Here is an 18,505-nt window from a genome sequence, read left to right on the forward strand (position 1 = left end):
CAAGGGCAGTACTAGGTACAGACATATTTTAAAAGCAGCAGCTGCCTCAAAAGAGGGATTGTGTTCCTGGAGTCACCACTAGACTGATGAAAAGTTCACAGCCTGTATCTCCACTATCAGACTAACAGTAAGTGCTTGCTAAAACGTTATGTAATTTGTACCAGGTGGTCTCACAAGAAGTAGGTACTTGCAGCAGCTGAGCTTATGCAAAGACACATTTGTATCACATTCAAAGGAAACTTCACTAATTTTCTCTTGCTCTTTGTGATTTTCTGCATACAGACACAGGTTCAGCCCCAACATGACTGAACGAGAGGCCGCAACTTTCATCATCAAGATCATCCAGAATTGTTTCCTCAGCAACAGGTTTGGCATCTGTGCATGTCTTCTCCCTGTGGCTAAAGGAAGGTCATTGGGCTTTGAGCAGAGCTGAAAAATAGTGTTTTATCAGTCAGATATCAAACATTTATGAGTTGTTGATATTTAGATAGTGCAGGATAGCAGCTTTAGTTCTGAACATGCTGCATCTCCTTACTTTTACACTGGGAAGGAAGACTTAAGCTAAGGCTGGTCAGTCTAAAGAGTAAATGTAACAGTTAAACATCTTAAGTGCATGTTTTATTATCCCAGATAATACAGACTGTGGAGAGTCTGATACAAACTTGTGTAGTTCCATGTGTGGTCAGCTCGAGACCAGTACCACTCACTGGCTCAGATACAGCCCTGCTAGAACTGAATTGGATGTTCCAGTTCTTGCTGGTGCACCTGCTCCAAATCTTAGATGAATACTGGGGAGTTTGAAGGCAGTAACACTGCTCTGTGAATGCCCAGGGCCAGCTTAGTTCTGACAAGCCTGAGCTTCTCTATCTGTGGCATGGTTAGTCTGTGACCTGAATAAGCTCTGCCCATGGATAATTGAGTTATCTGTAACAAGCTGAGATTTGTTTGCTCAGTCACTCATCAGAGATGCTGCTATTAATGCTGTTATTTCCTCTGCACTTTTATTTTCAATATTAGCATTCTCCTGAATTAAGATGACTTTATTTCCACATAATCTTGTCTCCATACAGCCCTGATGATCTTACTTCATTCATTATACATTTCCTAGCTTAAAGAGCAGGATGTTTTGTGCTGTTATAACAGTTAGCTGGGCCTTCATAATGCCTCCAAAGCATGGAGGGCTAGTTTTGATTAGCACCTGATTTCCTTCACCCATGTTTTGTTTCTGTGGGATCCTGATTAATGTTTCTGTGACAATGGGTGGAGTGTTTTTTTTAAACTTTGACTTACTTCTGGCTTTGCTTTTCTTCTTTAGGAGTAGGACATATGACATGATCCAGTACTACCAGAATGACATCCCATACTGAGAGACACTAGAGATTCACTGCTGAAGTGCAACGTGCAACCCCGTGCCCTCACTCCAAACTTGTGATAAATAGGAGATGCTCTGTCACACCTCGCTATCTTCCACCTTCTGTGTGTGTGTCTACATGTGGGTACATGTTCCCTGGACAATGCAACAATCACTCTGATTCATTCCTTTCTCTATACCAGGTTATATATATTTCTGTTTTTCCCTGGATTTTTGGAGTTGGGTTGCAATCACAATAAAATTGTACTATGATTATTGAATGTGTGAAAGAGGCAAAGCTTGAGGAGTTTGATAATTTTTCATGCAATGCAAGGATTTTATAAAACCTTTAAAACATAAATAAAACCCTTTCCTGCACAATCCCACAAAATGCCATGGAAGGGAAGGGTATGGATTTCTCTTTGGAAACAGGAATGTTAACTTGTTCCAATTTTACTGTAGAAAAAGCCTGATAATCATCCAAGGTGGTGATGTCTGTGTAGCTGTGTTCATACTTTGCACTGTACATGGTCCCTGCTACGTGGTCAGTATTTCATATGTACATGAAGAATGTATTTTTTCCTTTTGTGTGTTTTAAAAGAGAGACTCTACTGAAGATATATTTAATCTATAAAATGTAATAAAAGACCTTAGACTTTGTGTCTGTTGCAAATCTTTTGCCCTGCGCTGTTTATAGACATAAATCCACACGTTTGTATACTGTTCATTATTATTATGACCTTTCTTTCTAATGGAGAAATCTGATTTCTTCTTCAGCTGCTTGTCCATCTTAAATGACATTTTTTTGTTCATAAAATAAATGTTTTGTGCAAGAGCTGAAACCTAGGACCAAGGATAAAGCTTCCCCATGTTGCTGACAAAGGAATTCTACCCTGGGCTGGGACACAGTTCTTTGGGATCCTTTTTCTCTTTGTACACGCTTGTCTTTCTAGAATGAGCTCTTCAAAACATGGGCTGTCCCCTCTTTAGGGTTTTTTCCCCTCTTTAGGTTTTTTATTCCCTCTTTAGGGTTTTTTCCCCTCTTTAGGTTTTTTATTCCCCCTTTAGGGTTTTTCCCCTCTTTAGGGTTTTTTCCCCTCTTTAGGTTTTTTATTCCCCCTTTAGGGTTTTTCCCCTCTTTAGGGTTTTTTCCCCTCTTTAGGGGTGTTTCCCCGCATGTCCAGCCCGTGCCCCTCAGGGACGGGGCTGGCGGGGCCCTGGGGCGCCCCCTGGCGGCTGCGGCGAGCGCGGGCGGCGGGCTGAGGGGAGGGCCCGGCCCACAGCGGGGCCAGCGCGCGACGAGGGGGCCCAGCCGTGAGGGGGACCGAGCCCTGAGGGGCGACGGGGACACGGGACACAGCCCCGAGGAGGGTTCGGCGGTGAGGGGGCACAGCCTTGAGCGCTGAGGGGCGGAGGTGTCATAAGGGAGACCCGGCCCTGACGCGTGAGGAGAACACGGGACACCGCCCCGAGGAGAGCTCAGCGCTGAGGCGTGAGAAAGATCCAGCCCCGAAGAGCGCTCAGTGCCGGGGGGCGGAGGTGTCTTGAGAGAGACCCAGCCGTGATGTGTGAGGAGAACACGGGACACCGCCCCGAGTAAAGCTCAGCGTCGAGGCATGAGAAGGATCCAGCCCCGAAGAGCTCTCAGCGCGGGGGACGGAGGCGTCGCGAGGGAGACCCGGCCCTGAGGCGCGGCGGTGTCGTGAGGGACACCCCGCCCTGAGGCGGGGCCGCGCCGTGAGGTGGGTCCAGCGCTGAGGCGGGTCCAGCCCTGAGGGTGGGGCTCTGCCGCGCCCAGTTTAAGGAGCACGGTTTTGCTATTCCCATGAAGGCTTCGCTTTTCGAGGGGTGGCTGTGGCCCCCGGGGGCAGAGCCGGGGCTGTAGCTGCCCTGGCCGGCCTCCCGGGGCTCCTCGGGAGCTGGGCTGTGGCGGCGGGCCGAGCCGAGCCATGCAGGGTGGTGTGTGCGTGAGGGGATGGTCAGCTAATGATACGGCTACCCCTTGGTATTGTGCCTTTTTGAGCACCTCTGAGTCAACTCTTAGGTGCCCCAGGGTGAGTTTCTGCTTTGCTGAGGGAATTCCCAGCGTGTCCCAAGGAAGCTGGAGCTGCTCAGGGGGACTCCGTTATCCCGCCTCCAGGCTGGCTGGGGAGGTCCCTGCAGAGACGGGATCTGCTCTGCTGCGCTCGCAGCTCAGGGAGCAGGAGAGGGGCAGCGAGGGCAGCGTGCCTTGGCTCTGCCTTTGGGGTGGGTCTCCTGCGTGGTGCAGAGAAGGGCCTGGCCCTTTTCCCACTGTGGAAGGGCTGCAGCCCACCTGTTTCATTAAAAAATTACGCCTGCTTTTGCCATGGGTGTTAAAATGGGTCTTGTCTGTTGCCCGTGCAGTGGGTGGCTCGCAGCGAGCTGGGCTCTGAACCGCTTTTCTCATTAGCAAAATGGGGAGCTGCCACTGGCTTTGTAAAAAGGTTTGGAGGACCACTAGGGAGAACTAGTGTGCAAGAACTGCTTTAATTATTGATTTAATTTAGATTTATTATATAAGCAACTGGGACACGGAGTAATTTTGGTGCTCTGTGCCTGCGGCCAATTGTACCTATTTAGGCTCCATAGGAAAGGAGCTGATTGACACTACAAGTATGGTAAACTTCCTCACAGGTTTCCTGTAGTAAGAAGCAGGTGGAGTGATGAAATGTGAAGGTTTCTACTTTTCTCAGGGGAGGTGATGAGTTCTAATATTTTGTTAATTCAAGTTAATGCTCATGTGCATGAATTTTTCTTTCCTACACCTCAAAATAAATGCACTGTGTAAAATGAAAACTCAAATGAGATTCTAGACCCAGAGAAATGAAAGCAGCTGGAGTTAACTGCATGTGGTGATCAGCTGGAGTTACTGCAAGAACAGGCTTGTTTGCAGTAATGTCTTAAAAACTCTAGGATGACTGCATTTGAGATAACTTGGTTCTGTCACTCCTTCTGCTCTGAAGGTTGCAGAAATGTTGTGAATGTGTTAAAACTCCATGTTAGTAGGAATGATGAGCTCCTGGAACTTTTTCCTGCTGTGGTGTCAGGGAAGCTTTGGTGTGTGCCTGAGCTCACCTGACATCTGCAGATTTTGTTTTTACGAATTGACTGTGCCTTCTTCCCCTCTCCTCGGGATTCCTTCCCACAGAACAGAGGTGGGACAAGACTCCCCTATATCTGAGCATCCATGGAGGGGATTAGGCTGTTTACATTTAATCATGCAAGGCAGTACCCTAAACATGATTTTTCCTAAATGGGATGTGTACTGTGTCTTTTTCCAGGGAGACTGAGGAGGTGAGAACACTAAGACGCTTCGTGGTACTGCAGATGCTTTGGTGATACTGAATCAATGCAGTTGGAGACAGCACAGACCTTACCTTCATCCTCCCACCAGGGAAGGATATGTCCTTGGCGCAAGGAGGCTGGCAGGACTTTCAGAAGTTACTCAGGTAATTAAGAACAGATGGAATTAAGGTATTGTGAAGGTTTTTGTCTCTGAACCTTATGCTAGAATACATCCTGATGCCTGCACAGTCCTGGGAGAAAAGAGGCATCAAAAAGAGGGAGAAAACCTGCTCTTAAAAAAAAAATTATCTAAGGAAAGGTGCTCCTATGGTTTCTCCACTCTCAGAAATTCCTGGTCATGGTGAGAGACAGACTTCCTGGGCTTAATACCCACTGCAGTTCTTTCTGTGTTGGCCATGCATATAAAGAGCCCTTAAGAAAGGAGCAAAATTTATAGTGATTCATTTGCATCTGATGGACCCAGAGTTCAGAGCTACTGGTAACTTGATCAGCACTATTCAAATGCTAATCTCATTATGTGTGGTAGAGACTGAAGCGAAGCAATCCACCTCCATTAGCACAACGTGCCTGTGTGATGTTCTGGCTGGTACCAGGGTCGTGGTACCCCTTGCAGACACCCAGCACATGCTGCATAGCATCAGAGTTGATGTGGGCAGGGAATGGGAGCTCGGTGGAGGAGCCAATGAAATGAGCAAACATGGGAAGAGGAGCTAGAGTTCTCTGTGGAAAAATGCTGGAGAGGGGGGAAGGGATTGTGGTCAATAAGGAATGGTTTAGATTAAACTTTTTTTTCTTTTTCATCATCCTTTCCCCTTGCTTCCACATGAACACTCTAAAAAAAAAGAGCAGTAAACAAAAGAATTTGTCCTGAATGTAGATACAGCTTAAAAGCATAATTAATTGTGTGACCTTATGAAAAATACTGTGCCTGTGCTGTTTGGTGTGAAGTCGTGGTGGTTTTGTTTGTCCCATGTAACAAGGACTAAAGTCTGCTGGGCAGCGTGTGGCACACTCAGAGACAGCGTGCACGGGATCAGTTCTAGATAAAGGCTCTCTGACAGAACCTTGTTACTGAGAGCACCTCGAAATGATGTTTGGAGGTGCTGCTGCAGTTTCCAGGCCTGGTGCAAAGGACCCTTCCCCACACTGTTACCCACTGTATGCCATTTGAGGGTTTGCTTCTGTAAGGATTCTGCATTTGGGAGGTCACAGGAGTTATAATCCTGAAGAAGCAAGGTTTGTAAGGTGACATAGTGTATTTATTAGATAAGCTACTTAGCTGGCAAAAGCAGATGAGCTCTGATAACGTGCAGTCCTGGCACTGGCTGGCTCACAAACTAGCACAGCCTCCCCAAAAGGAGTGGTTTTCTGCTGGGCCCTTGCCACTGCAGCAGCCCTGTGACCAGAACTTTGTCATTGTAGGCAATGCTGTTGTGTTTATTTCTGGTACAATATCAGTTGCCTAACAGCAGTGATAGTGTTGCTGTGAGTTGTGTCATTCTAACACATCCCTCTCCCAGGGTCAGCAGAGCCACCAGAGCCTCAGCGCTTACTGTGGCAGCAAGAAACCCTGACCAGGCTTGTGTTATGGTTTGTGAATGTTACACGTGGCTCTGCTGCCTGCCAGGGAGAGCAGACCAGGAGGGTGACACAGTGACACAGATGAGCAATCACAGTCATCAGGAAGGCAGATAACAATGGCTGGCAATGCACTGAAAGGAAAAGTTACTTATCTGACTGCATTCAGGTATCTCTTCCCAAGGAAAGCATGGCAGCCAAAAGGGGAAGGGAATTGGGAGTTATTATTGGGAGTATGAGTGTAAGTGCCCACACAAAGACTGCTATGTACCCTGACACCACACACACACCTTTTGAAATTAAAAACCCCTCATTGGCAAGACACAGAGGTAGAAATGTGTCTTGGTCTGTTCTTAAGCAAGTAATCTCAGCTTTGCAGTGACAAGCCTGATGAAACAAATTGTGCTTTGCTGTGGAAGAGGAAAAAAATGCCTGAATTGTAGCAAATCTAGGAGACAGTGCCAGCTACATATATTGATTAGGAGTGAACATGTGGGGTGGTAGCTTCGATCCAGATGTAAGAAGTGTTGAGTCATGGAATTCCATCCTTGTAGAGGTATAGGAGCAATACCTCACAGAGGAATATTCCTCTGGATAACAAAAATATAAGGGGTAAAATCATATATTGCTCTCATGTAGTTCTCTTGCCCAGTGCAAGTTACATTTTGACTGCCACATCTAAGCTGTTGGCACACAGGTGAACACTGTATGTGTGTGTGCATCTTGGGGTGCATCTGTGCAACCATTTCCTTGCTGAGAACTTCACATGACTGGAGCAAACGCCTCAGAGCTTTGCAGTACCTGCCCTCACTGCACAGAGAATCCTGTACATATTGCAAAGCTATTTCTTGTGCAGGACAGTGCCTGTGTGGGAGCTGAGTGGACATGAACGAGTGCTCTAATAAAGATACTTACGGCTGTTGTGCTTAAAAGAACTTTATTAACCCAAGTAATGAATTGCAGGAACATGTTGTGTTCTGGTATTGAGTCACAAACTTCAGCCTTGGTATCAGGCCTGGCCGCCTGCATCAGCTTGAACAGGAGTATTGGTTAGGTGAGGATTCTTGGAGCTGTGAGGATAATGGACTGACTAAAGAATTTTGCCAAGTATTATAGGTTGTAAGTTAGTAGAACCTTCTAGAATATCTGATCTCTTAGCACCTACAGAGAAACTGTTTCTGTGCAGTTTTCAGAGGCCCTGAGACCCCCAAAGGGATTCCTGCCTCCATATCTTGGACTCGGGCAGGACAAAAGTCAGCTTTCCTATTTTGCTTTGGAGACAGAAGTTACTCATCAGTCAGATGACGTGGGCTGGGTGGAAGTGAAGAGTAAAGCTGCTTCCCGTGGCTGCAAATGAACAAGCAGTGCCAGTGCAAGGGGCATCTGCTGCCTTTTCTACCTCATATCCCAGATGAGAAGAACTGGAATAGAGATTTTTGAGGCATGAGAGGTGAGCTGAGGTAGAGTTGCCCCAGAAAACAGGCGTAAAAATCAATTGTGTCTGCAGCCCTGGTCGGAGGCAGTGCTTTCCAAACCGTCCGAGCTCAGGTTAGGCAGACCCAGATGCTGAGCTCAGCTCTCGGCTCTAGAGCGGCGCCTCTGACCTGCACGTTGGGCTGAACGCTGCTGACCGCTGTCCGTCAGTAACCGGTTCCCGCTCATGTTCCTGGCTTCGTTCCCTGCAGACTCGCAGGTCTGCGGGCTGGGCGGCAGAGGGCACTCCGAAACAAGCCACGGTGCCTGGGACACCGGGCAGAGCAACCCAGCAAGAACAAATCTGCCTTTCCTGTAAGGCGAGCAAGTCTGGCAGGGGAAACCTTGCCGTGACCTTTAGTTGTGACATATCTGTCACGGCAGGCACTGAGTGGTAGAGCTCGTGAGTACCTGAATATCAGATATGAAATTGCTCAAGAGCCTGGCTGTCTGTATTCCAGCATGTTCTGCTGGGGAGCTTTGTGACCTTCCAAAGGACATGCATTTTGCTGGCTCTGCATTGTTGTCTCAGGTGAAGCCTTTAAATATATGGGTGTCCTCTGGTATAGCAAGTGTGCAGAAATCCATAGTGCATTTACCAAAAACCCAGAGGTTTATTGTGGAGATTGCAGGAGCTCTCCTTGTTATTGTCACGCTGTGTTGGATGAGCAGCAGCTGTATTCAGCTCCAGAGTGGCTACATTTCTGTGTTCTGTGCATGTACATTTTTGGAAAACTGCTTTGGGGTGAAAGGTACTCTATATGCAGACTCTGATGTAAGCTGTCCATTATTTTAAGGTTTGTGTACTTACTAAAAATTAAAACCCTCCCCACATAACAGTAGTTTAACATTCTTTCTCTCTTACCTTTGAGCAGTTTGCCTTGGGCTTCACCTTCACAGTAGACTTAGTGGGTAGGTGGCACCATGTAGTCTTTAAGCTTCACAGAATAAGCAGAACACAGGTGGTAGGATGGAGGAAGAAAACAGATCCAACAGAAGAAAACACTTTGGTGCAGCTATAAAGAGCTCATTGATTTTGACTAGTTCCTGTAGTCATTTTGAGCCCAGGCAAGTACCATTTAAAAGTCTTCCCCTGGTGTCTGTCACCAAGGTGTGACAGGTGTTTGGAATCCTCTGCCATGAAGATAGCCCTGGTCTGTGCTTGTTACCCGGTTTAAAAATCATGTCTTGGGAGGTATCCCAACAGAAGCCTGGGTTCTGAGAAGTGCTTTCTCCATCTTTCCCCACATGTAAACTGGGATTTGAATTTCGTTGTTTTTAGCATCAAGCCTGGCCTTTAGGCTGCAACCCCGGACAATAAAGAAAGAAGTGAGTCCAGCTATAGCTGTGGTTGTGTCACACATCAGAGCTCAGAGGGCCACACAAATATACAGTAATTTTGAGCTCATTAGCTTGCAGACAGGATGCCTAGATCAGAGGCAAGGATTAAGCTCTAGGTCAGAAGACAAACCTGCCAAGGAAACACCTGAGCTGGATCTGGGATGAAACCTCAGATAGACCTCAGGAACCTGAAAACCCACTTGGTTTTCAGGACAGTGCTGAAATTAGCATTTTTTCCCTGCCTTTCTGCTGACACTGTGATCCTTCTTCCAATTTGAAGAGAGTTTTCTTTCCTTTGAGATGCAGTTCTTATCAGCTTGTGGGACAAGTGACTCAGTGCAGTGCCTGAGGCTACAGGAACAGGGCTGGTGGTTACTTTGTTCCTGCCCATCAGCTGAGCCTGGAAAACCAATCATGTTTGTGTTTCTGCTCGTCTCAGCTGAAAGGTAAAACTCCTAAGCTTAAATTTCATTGAAGGTTTCTTAAAACCAGGGTAGGCTTAACAGCAGGTACAGCAGTTCCCAGTGTCACCAAGGAGAAGGAATTCACGTTGCCAGGACTCTCACGTGCTGTATGTGGTGGGTCAAGGCCCTTTAGAAATGCTGGAAGTGAGATGTAAGGCACTTAATTTCTTGCAAAAGACGTGCTATGGCTTTAGGAGCTGCTTTGGCTGCTTAATTCTTGAACTTGAATCCAATAGGATGTAAATTGGGAATCCAAAAATCAACTGCCATTTCTTGAGAATTGGGCACATGTGCCTAGACAAGGGAGCTCTCGAAGTACAAACTGAAATTGGAGTCCTTTCCCCTCTAATATCTATTACTGTGATTTTTGAGCATTATTCCAGTATAGGTCAAAGGGACATTTCAGCAGATGCAGCTTTTATACTGAGAATGACTCTTGCATTTAAAACTTGTTTACAACTGAGCCTGTTGATGATTGCTGTTCCTCAAAGTTACTGTGTTTGCCCTTTCCCCAGGAGATTGTGTCTACTAACTGTTTAGAAGTGGTAGGAGAAGCAAAGCTTGCCCTTCACTTGATTTTTGGGAGCCTTTGCAAAAAAGCTCTCCTCGAGGTGCAAAAGGCTTCTGCTGAAATGGTGGAGCTGTTCTGCCTCTCAGAAAGTTGATGTACTTTGGAAGAAAGGTATTGACCAGACCCGCAGCTGCACTGCGCTCTGAGGGGATGTTTGGGAAGCGCAGGTGGGTACTGTGTGTGTGCCCATACAAGCTGTCACCACTAGATGACACCATGACTCTGGCAACAAGGTCCAGATGAACCCTAAAACCGAGGGCATTTTGCTTGTTTCGGCGGGTTTGTTACAAACCAAGAACACGGGCTGGATTTTCAAACCTTCCACTGAACCGGTGTCAAGTTTCCCCCACATGCAGGCTGAGGTTTGAGCAGAATGGGCATCCTTCCAGGTGACAGGGTGGGATTTACGATTTGGGGTGGAAACCATCTGAACATTTGACTTGCAACCAGGCTGATCTTGGCTGTGGTTATGCTTGGAGGACCTGTGTGCATCCGAAACAAGATCTCAGACTGAGGTTCAGGCAATACAGCCTGAGCCTTGAGCAAAAAGCAGAAGGGGTTTGCGTGACCCTGCTGAGAACTGCTGTAAGAAGTGACTTCCCTGCTCACCCAAAGTGGGTCCAGGCATGAACTCAAGAGCAGTATCCAGACCTGGTCAGCAGTAGCCCTGCTTCCCTTTTAACCCATTTTCTCTGTGGCTGGTAGGTCACTGAACAGCTTTGCCATGGTGCCACCACAGCTGGCTCAGCAGTCACCACAGTGTAATGGTGGCTCAGCCACAGCTGGGGCAGCCTTGTCTCCAAGAGCACGTTGCTTTCTGATCAACTGACTGACTCCTTACCCACCAGCAAAAGGTCCCTCTTTCTCCTGGAGCATCTTTCTGGGCTCTCACCCTGAATTACACAGTGTCCAGCAGGAACATTTCTGAAACTGGTCATCGAGCTGTGGCTCCTGCTGCTTTATTCTCTATTTTGGCAGAGGAAACACTTAGTAATTCCCCAGCCTGAAGAAGCTTCTTTCTGTTGTAATTACTTTCAATGTACACCTACTCAAGTCATCATTCCATTGCTCTTTTCATCCCTTTCAATGAGACTCTCAGGATATTCACATGAAGCATGTTAATAAACCAACCTGCTTGTCTTCTACTCTTGCAAGGGGATATTTGTGCATACTGAAATTTGGTAACTATCCTGTAATTATGTGGCTCCAAGGACAGATTCAGGGAATTGATAATCTAAGAGATGTTTGTACAATGCTTTGTCACCTCCTTTGAAATTCATGTCTCTCCACTACCACCTCAGCTCAGCGACAATCTGCACATGCAAACATGTTAAATATCTTGTAGCAAGGAGTCAGCACAGACCCAGGGCATTCACATAATGAGCACATTGTGTGTAAGCTACCCCTAAATCTCCTCCTAAATATCTGTTGCTGTGTTGCCTCTCACTAGTCTTGGCCTAGCAGTGTGAGAGATGGGTGGTCTTGTTAACATTGTGACTCCCAATAGTGCTTGCAGATTTGGATTTTATTTTAGTAAACTTGTGCATAGGAGTTTCCTGGCTTATTAACAGTGTACAATGATTTTCTCCTGTGATGTTCAGATAGCTAGTTAAACAAACTAGCTGTGTTAATAAGGCTGTCTTATGCTAATTTGTTATTATGTGTGTAGAAAGCCCTTTCAAAATAGATTTTGTTAAAGCTTCATTATAAATGTAAGGTTAAGCACCACAGAAAACTCCACTACAAATGTTTTGGCTGACTGTTTGTTTTTGTAGACAGAATAGTGGAGTGTTTGCCTTGAATCATCCCAAAGCTTTGCTTTGATTGGGATATATTTTTTGTGGATGTCAGTTTTTACATAAGGCTGGAATTATTTTTTTTGTGCTTGATGATACCATCTTTTGCTATATTCACTGATGCAGTCAGACAACTCTAAAGTCTTAATTTTACAAAAACTTTATTCATAGCCCATGGAACAGCAATATCACTATTCCTATATTTAATTAACATCTAAATTAATTTGCCATTTTACAACATTTGAGTCTCTGGCTCCCCAGAAAACCCGAGGGCCTTTTTGAAATATAGGTACACCTGTTACCTTGCTGGGCTTCAACACTGTAGCTGAATTCAATGAGATGGAATTTTCTTTATTCCTCTATACATTTTTATTTAGACTCTTCATTCTTGTGACCCTTCATGTGATTAGGCATTGTTTGGTGGGAGTGGCAGGACTCCAGGCAGGAAAAATAAGAGGCAAACTTTCCTTTTTACACTGTGATAGTTCAGCCCAACATTCTCTGCCACAAGCGTTGTGTAAAACTGACACCAGGACAGGTCAGGGCAGGCAGCAGATATGGGCAGGTAAAACCAATGGGCACTCGTGGCCAAGAATGCCAGTTGTAGTATGGATGTGTTTCTGTACCAGGTTGTTCCTGTCCAAGTGTGAAACAGTGGCACTCCTGTTCAGGTGTGTTCACTGAATCATCACAAGGGGAAGTAGGAGCTCAGTCAGTCTCATGTGGTACTTTTCCTGGCAGAGTGTCAGGTAACTTTCATCCCTGATAAGCCTTCCAAAATTCATTGCCTTTTTTTTTTCACTGAAATTCTTTATTGCTTAAAGAAAATGACGCCTTCCAAGCAGTGTGTTGTACTGCAGGGATGTCTTGCTGTGTCTGGACATGCAAGATCCAGCACTCAGCACTATGGTGTCTAAACTTATCTTAATGCTTTCCTGAAGTCCTGTGTGAGCTCCTGTTGTTCCAAAGGGCCACTCTTCTACAGCACAACTTCTTTCCTTTGCCCGGGAAGTACCTCTGGAGTATATGTGTGAGGGAGCTGAACAGAGCATCCCCAAGCACCCCCTGGGGCTCTGTGCAGCTCTGACTGCTCCAGAATTAATGGGCTCAGTGGATGTTGAAACCATTCCATAGTGTTCCTTCTAACCCTTCATTTTTCTTCCTCCACTGCCGGATACTGAGTATGGATGGGGAAAAGAATAATTCCTTTATCTCTTAGCCTGCACCTGCCCCTGCTCTGCCAGGCTTACAGTGTTCAAGGTAGCTTTCCCCAGTGGTGAAGGATTGACAGCCTCCAGCACAGACACTGCAGAGAGGAAACTCCAAAGCCTCTGGGCTGGGAGCACTGCATGCTGTAACTATGAAGAACCTTATTCCTTGCATGAAACAGCAACGTTACCAGATCGTCATCAGTGCTTCTAGGTGTGGATTTCTGATTTATTCCGACTGACTTTTACTTATGGACCTGGACCTTCTGAAAAGATGCCTCTCCTGCAGAATGTCTGGGAGGCAAATGGGACTGTTTAACAGGATGAAATGTCCCTGCAGCAGAGCCTCTCTGGTGCAGATTCCTGTAATGTTTGTAGCTTTCTGTTTGGCTGGGGGTAGGGAATCTCTTCAGAACTGATACTCTACAAGTTGGTGCTTGCTGCCTCTTCACTTGCTGCATGCTGATGCAACCCAGGAAACTGATGGAGACTCAGAGAACTGTTGTAGTTTGGAAAAGAGGGGAGATACCTGTGAGAATCATGTGGTCTTTCTTCTCTTGTGCTGCCCATATCTACACACAGTGAGCAAGTGGGTAACAGCTTGGCCTTTAACTGTGTCCTCCAGCTAAAATCAGAAGTTCGTGTCTCCTTTGCTAGCCAAATTTCACTGGTGCTGTTTTAACACCATAATGTATCCTCTCTCCAACCAGCTTCTGCAAAGTCAGCATCCTACATGGATGCAAGAGTCCCACAGGTTGCTCATGCAGATAACCTAAATGGTGTGACTGGTACACAGAGCTGCCAGAATGAGAACCTTTTCTCAGCCGTGTCATTTGATGAGCTGCATTGTGTTGGGAAGGTCAGCAAAACATCCTGGGTCTGTTTGCCTGTCAGCAACAGAGGGTGATGTGAAGAGCCTCACGTTGAAATTGCTCTGTGAGCCCTGGACTGGAAGTGCCAAGCCTTGGCATGTCATCTGAAGAACTGTCAGGCTCCTGGCACTGCTCCTGTTTGTTGGGCCTGCTGGGACCCCAGCAGGGAAGGATTTTAATTTCTTCTCCAGCTGGGAAAACAGAGGCCTAAACAGACTTGAGTCAACAATGCAGACTCTTGTGCCCAGCTCTAACCCAAGAGCTGCTGGTGCCCATCATGGAGAGATTTCAAAGCTAAAGAGTGTAAGCAAGGCACTGAAGCTCCCTCTAAATGTGAATCAGAAGGCTGGGTGACCATCCAGTGGGGCCCCCACCAGTGAGTTGTCAGTAGGTCATGGCAGTGTCAGACGGACAGACTCCCTGCTTCTTTACAAGATGAGAGTGTAACCACAGGGGATGAAGAAGTAGGCACAGCTTGAAGTCCTGCCTGTAGAAAAGGAGGTCCTGCAAAAGCTGTCACTCTCACATTTGGTTTTTCTTTCTGTCTCTCATTCTTCCATCTCCCTGTCTGGCCATTTGTGCTGCCTGCCTGTTTGTTTGTTGGCTGAGTGCCTGCTGAATTATTTACCAGCCTGACTGAATTAAGCAGCAGCAAAAGCAGGCGAGTGAATCCCACCTGAGACTCTTCCAGGGAGAGGGGGGAGTGGAGAAGTGGGGTGTGCGTATGTGGGTGTTGATACATAGTGGTTAATTAAATGTATCAGGGAAAACCTTGGGGGAGGAGAAACTCCTCTGTTGCCCTGAGACAGGGCTGAAGAAGGCTGAGCACACGGCTAACACACCAGCTCAGGTGGCAGCATGCCACATCTCCAAGGTGGGTGGGGGTCCTGCCCCTGGGAGTTGCCTTCAGCCCTGGCAAGTGTCATGTCATCCTGCTGGGCTCTGGCAGGGCTGTCAAGAGTCCATTCCCTTCGCTGCATCAGTTGCGTTGTTTGTGATGGTTGTTGTGCTGTGTGGGGTTAATTGGGTTAATGAGCGCATTGTACATTATTAGAGGCTGAATTGACAATTATGCTAATTATTGTGTCTCCCAAAGTGCCACGGTTACTGAGGATGTTTAAAAGGACAGGGGTTCTTGTGCCACACATGCTAAATCAGACCTGAGTATCTGGACTGCAAAGGGCCTCACTTTTAACAAATCACGGTATACTGGGTGTTTAATGTAAGCAAATGTCTCCTGGTTGGCATATCCCTCCCAGCAAGAATGTTCAAGCTTGGCACACAGTCCTTAGCTCGTGTAGTTCCTCACCTGTCTGTCTCTCTCAGCAATAAAGTCCTGCAGATGGGGAAAATGAGACATAGGTCTTTCTGTAATGTATCAGGTCTGGTTACTCTCTCACTGAAGCATGCATGCTCCAGTGTGGTTGCTTGCTCCAAGCCAGTGGTCCTTATCCATTGGTGGACACAGTCTTTTGACTCTGAAATGTGGCCTTATCACAGTTCTTCAGACCATAGCACTTGGTTCAAATACCAGAGATCTTCCCATCGAGCTCTGTGCTGAAAAGCAGCAGTCTTCCCACAGGTCACTATTTGCAAAGGTGCAGGAGCAGATTCCAATTTGCAGATATGTCAGTTTGGGCTGTTCTCTAGGTTGCATCACTTTGTCATGCAATTGTTTGTTACTGTCATGTCACTGGAGTAATGCCATCCTGGCTCTTCCTACTATGTAGGTGTCCCAGTAAAAATAACCCAAGGATGCCTTTGTGCCTTTAAACTAGCTTTGGAACATTGTTTCTGGATACTGAGCAATTGCAAACCATAAAGTAATATGGGGTTTGAGAAGGGTTATGTTCCCTGACTCCATGGGCTCCCATGTGATGTTCACCAAGATTCCTGCTGGCTTCAGTGAGAGCAGAGCTGAGGCTGACAATGAGGGGGATGTCCAGATGTGCTCTGAGTTATCCTTATGTTGATCTGAAAGGTGCCTATTCAGAGCAGTATAGTACCAGTATGTGGGCTGTGCAACCTTTCCAAAAGGCTGCTCAGGTGTCTTGTGGTCAGTGTGTGCAGGGCTCCATGCTGGCTGCAGTGTCTCCAGTGATTCCTTAGGCACAGCTGTGCTTGTGCAGGATAGCTATAAACTGGGGATGAGTGACAACCTTATGACATCTGAGGCTTAAACAAGGAACTGATACACTTTTTAAATTACACTTTTAAAAGATGACACTGCTTCTCTCATCTTTTTCTTGGAAGAGTTTAGCAGGGAAAGTCATCTGTCCACTAAGCTCCTTGTGAAGCTGGGAGTGCTTTTGGCATGTACAGTATGGAGCATCCTTGTCTTAAGCCAGCTGATTGAAAACTGGTCCCTGTCAGCTCTGTCTTTCTCATATGGACATACATGCTTGAGTATACTGGGAGAGACTTAACCCCTCCAAGCACTTCTAACTCCCAGACTTCTGGCTTCTTAAAGTATCTCTTCCCTTCCAGAATGTGGCATGTCAGAAGAGGCAACCAATGCAGACTTGTCCTTACTGTCCATAGCACCAGTTTACCCTACGAGGGTAAACTATAGAATACTGTCTCTGGAAGGTGGATAAAGAGGGAGCTGGAAATGGCAAGACATAAGAAGAGCACTGCACGATCAAAAGCACATGCCTCATGAATTTATCATGAACTAACTCTGTGGGACTCTTGCTACATAAATCAACTGATAACTCACCATGTAAAAGATCATATACAACAATTCACCACTCTCTCCCATTTCTGCTCTATCCCTCTTTCTGAAATTCACTGTATGATCGGTGTGAATGTGCTCACACACACTGCTCTGTTGCAGGGATATATATGTGGCACATCAAGGTAATGGATTTTTCTTGAATACCCTATGCAATACTGTCATGTTGTACATCAACAAAAAGTGATTTCATATTGCATAAAGCAAGAAGTTTAAAAGAGCTGATGACCCTTTTTGGCTTTATTCCAGATGGGGGTCATGTGTCTGGGTTACTGCCCAACCTTTTCCAGTAAGTTAATTCCCACTCTTAGAACTGTAGTGGCTGCATTGAGTTGTGCTCCCCTCCATAATGATTACTTACAGAAAGGAAAAAGTGCTTTTTCACTGAAGTCCAGCATTCGTCCTCATGCCTTGCCACCATTTTGTGTAGGTGCCTACGCTTTGTACTTGCTGTGAAAACTGAGGTATCAGGTCCTAAACTGCTGCTGCACTGAGCACACAGGTCATTTCCTAAGGCTCTGCCGCAACATTCGAGTCCACATTTCTGTAACTGCCCTCGTGCCTGTAACTATTTAATGTATTTCTTTAATAAGAAAGCTTAACTGTCTTGAATCATCAGCAGACATCATTTAGCTAGATTTCAGCAAAGCACTTTATAAGGTATCTCATGAGAATATTGTACTCAGAGAAAACAGAGATTAGCACATGGCTTGTATGGTAGAAGAGAGGCTAATGATGGGAGGCTGCAGAGGAAGGAAAGTCATAAGAGTGGAATACTTCAGTACAATATTGGTGTATTTATGAATTTTAATTCTACAGATCCACTGCACAGCCTCAGGGTTCTGCAGATCCTTTGTACATACAGACATATCAGAGGAGCCGAGGGCCCCTTCGCCTTTATACCCATTGAACGGTATTTGCCTGCTCTAGTCTCTGCCAGAGGAAATGACCCTTTCTGGTGCTGCCATCCCCTGCTGTGTTTCACAGAGATTTACTGCTCTCTGCTCACTGACTGTACTCAGGAGCTGGTATAAAAGCAAATACCTAAGGGATGCATACGTCAGCAAAACTTGTTCTTCCTGATTACTCAAGTTAGGCCATGGATGGCCTTTGTGTCAAAGGAAGGTTTGTAAGTCTGGATCTGCTTCCTCAGATGAGGTCAGAATTCCCTCCTAAGTCTGTTCCTTTTCACGTGTCTGAGCATGGAAGGAGAAAGGGATAGTCCTTCAAAGGAAGGACAACATTCCTGACTGATAGCAATGTGGAATGGAGAGCTTCTTTCTCTGGCATGTATAACCCAGCAGAGTGCTGTATGGGAGCATCAGGGTCAGCTGCCTCACACTCACAACACTCAGTGCAGCTGCCACTGCTGGATGATGGCAAAGTTAACCATTGCCTTGTTTGGCAAACCTGGCAGGGAGATGATGGAAGAGACGCACCTGAGGGAGCAGGTACTTGGGCAGAATGACTGATGGAGTCCCAGGTAATATAATTCAGAAATTACAAGGAAGAAAATATCATATGGGACTGAAAGAGAAGAAGGAACATAGAATAAAATTAAAACAAAGGGTGGAATATTGTCAGAGGATACAGAAAGAGACTTGCCTTGGCAGCAGTCTGAAGAGGATGTTTTTCTTCCCTTTGTCTTTCTCAGCCTCTACACTTTCTCATCTTTCCCACATAGATATCTTAACCAGCTTTCTCCATGGCAAGTCCAGCATTGCTCAGCTCTCAGAGACTGGTTGATCTGTGCTGGCTGTTTTTGTTGAGATGCTCTTCTCCCTCTTCCA

At 46.2% G+C, this 18,505-nt stretch overlaps 1 protein-coding gene and 1 long non-coding RNA gene across 2 annotated transcripts in view; both read left to right on the forward strand.

Moving 5' to 3' along the window:
* Positions 1 to 2,012, forward strand: part of PI4KA (phosphatidylinositol 4-kinase alpha) — a 56,792-nt gene extending 54,780 nt beyond the window's left edge. Inside the window, exons 54-55 of the mRNA XM_018076317.3 lie at positions 283 to 366; positions 1,316 to 2,012. Of these exons, the coding sequence (XP_017931806.1) occupies positions 283 to 366; positions 1,316 to 1,367 (136 nt within the window). The 3' untranslated portion in view covers positions 1,368 to 2,012. The remainder of the gene's footprint in view (positions 1 to 282; positions 367 to 1,315) is intronic.
* Positions 2,013 to 4,711: 2,699 nt separating this feature from the next.
* LOC108640337 overlaps positions 4,712 to 18,505 on the forward strand; it is an 83,773-nt gene continuing 69,979 nt past the window's right edge. The window contains exon 1 of the long non-coding RNA XR_001921104.1: positions 4,712 to 4,821. This is a non-coding gene — a long non-coding RNA (uncharacterized LOC108640337). The remainder of the gene's footprint in view (positions 4,822 to 18,505) is intronic.

The sequence above is a fragment of the Manacus vitellinus genome, unplaced genomic scaffold, assembly GCF_001715985.3.
Source record: "Manacus vitellinus isolate BGI_N305 unplaced genomic scaffold, ASM171598v3 scaffold_31_pilon, whole genome shotgun sequence".
In the NCBI taxonomy this organism is placed as follows: Eukaryota; Metazoa; Chordata; class Aves; order Passeriformes; family Pipridae; genus Manacus; species Manacus vitellinus.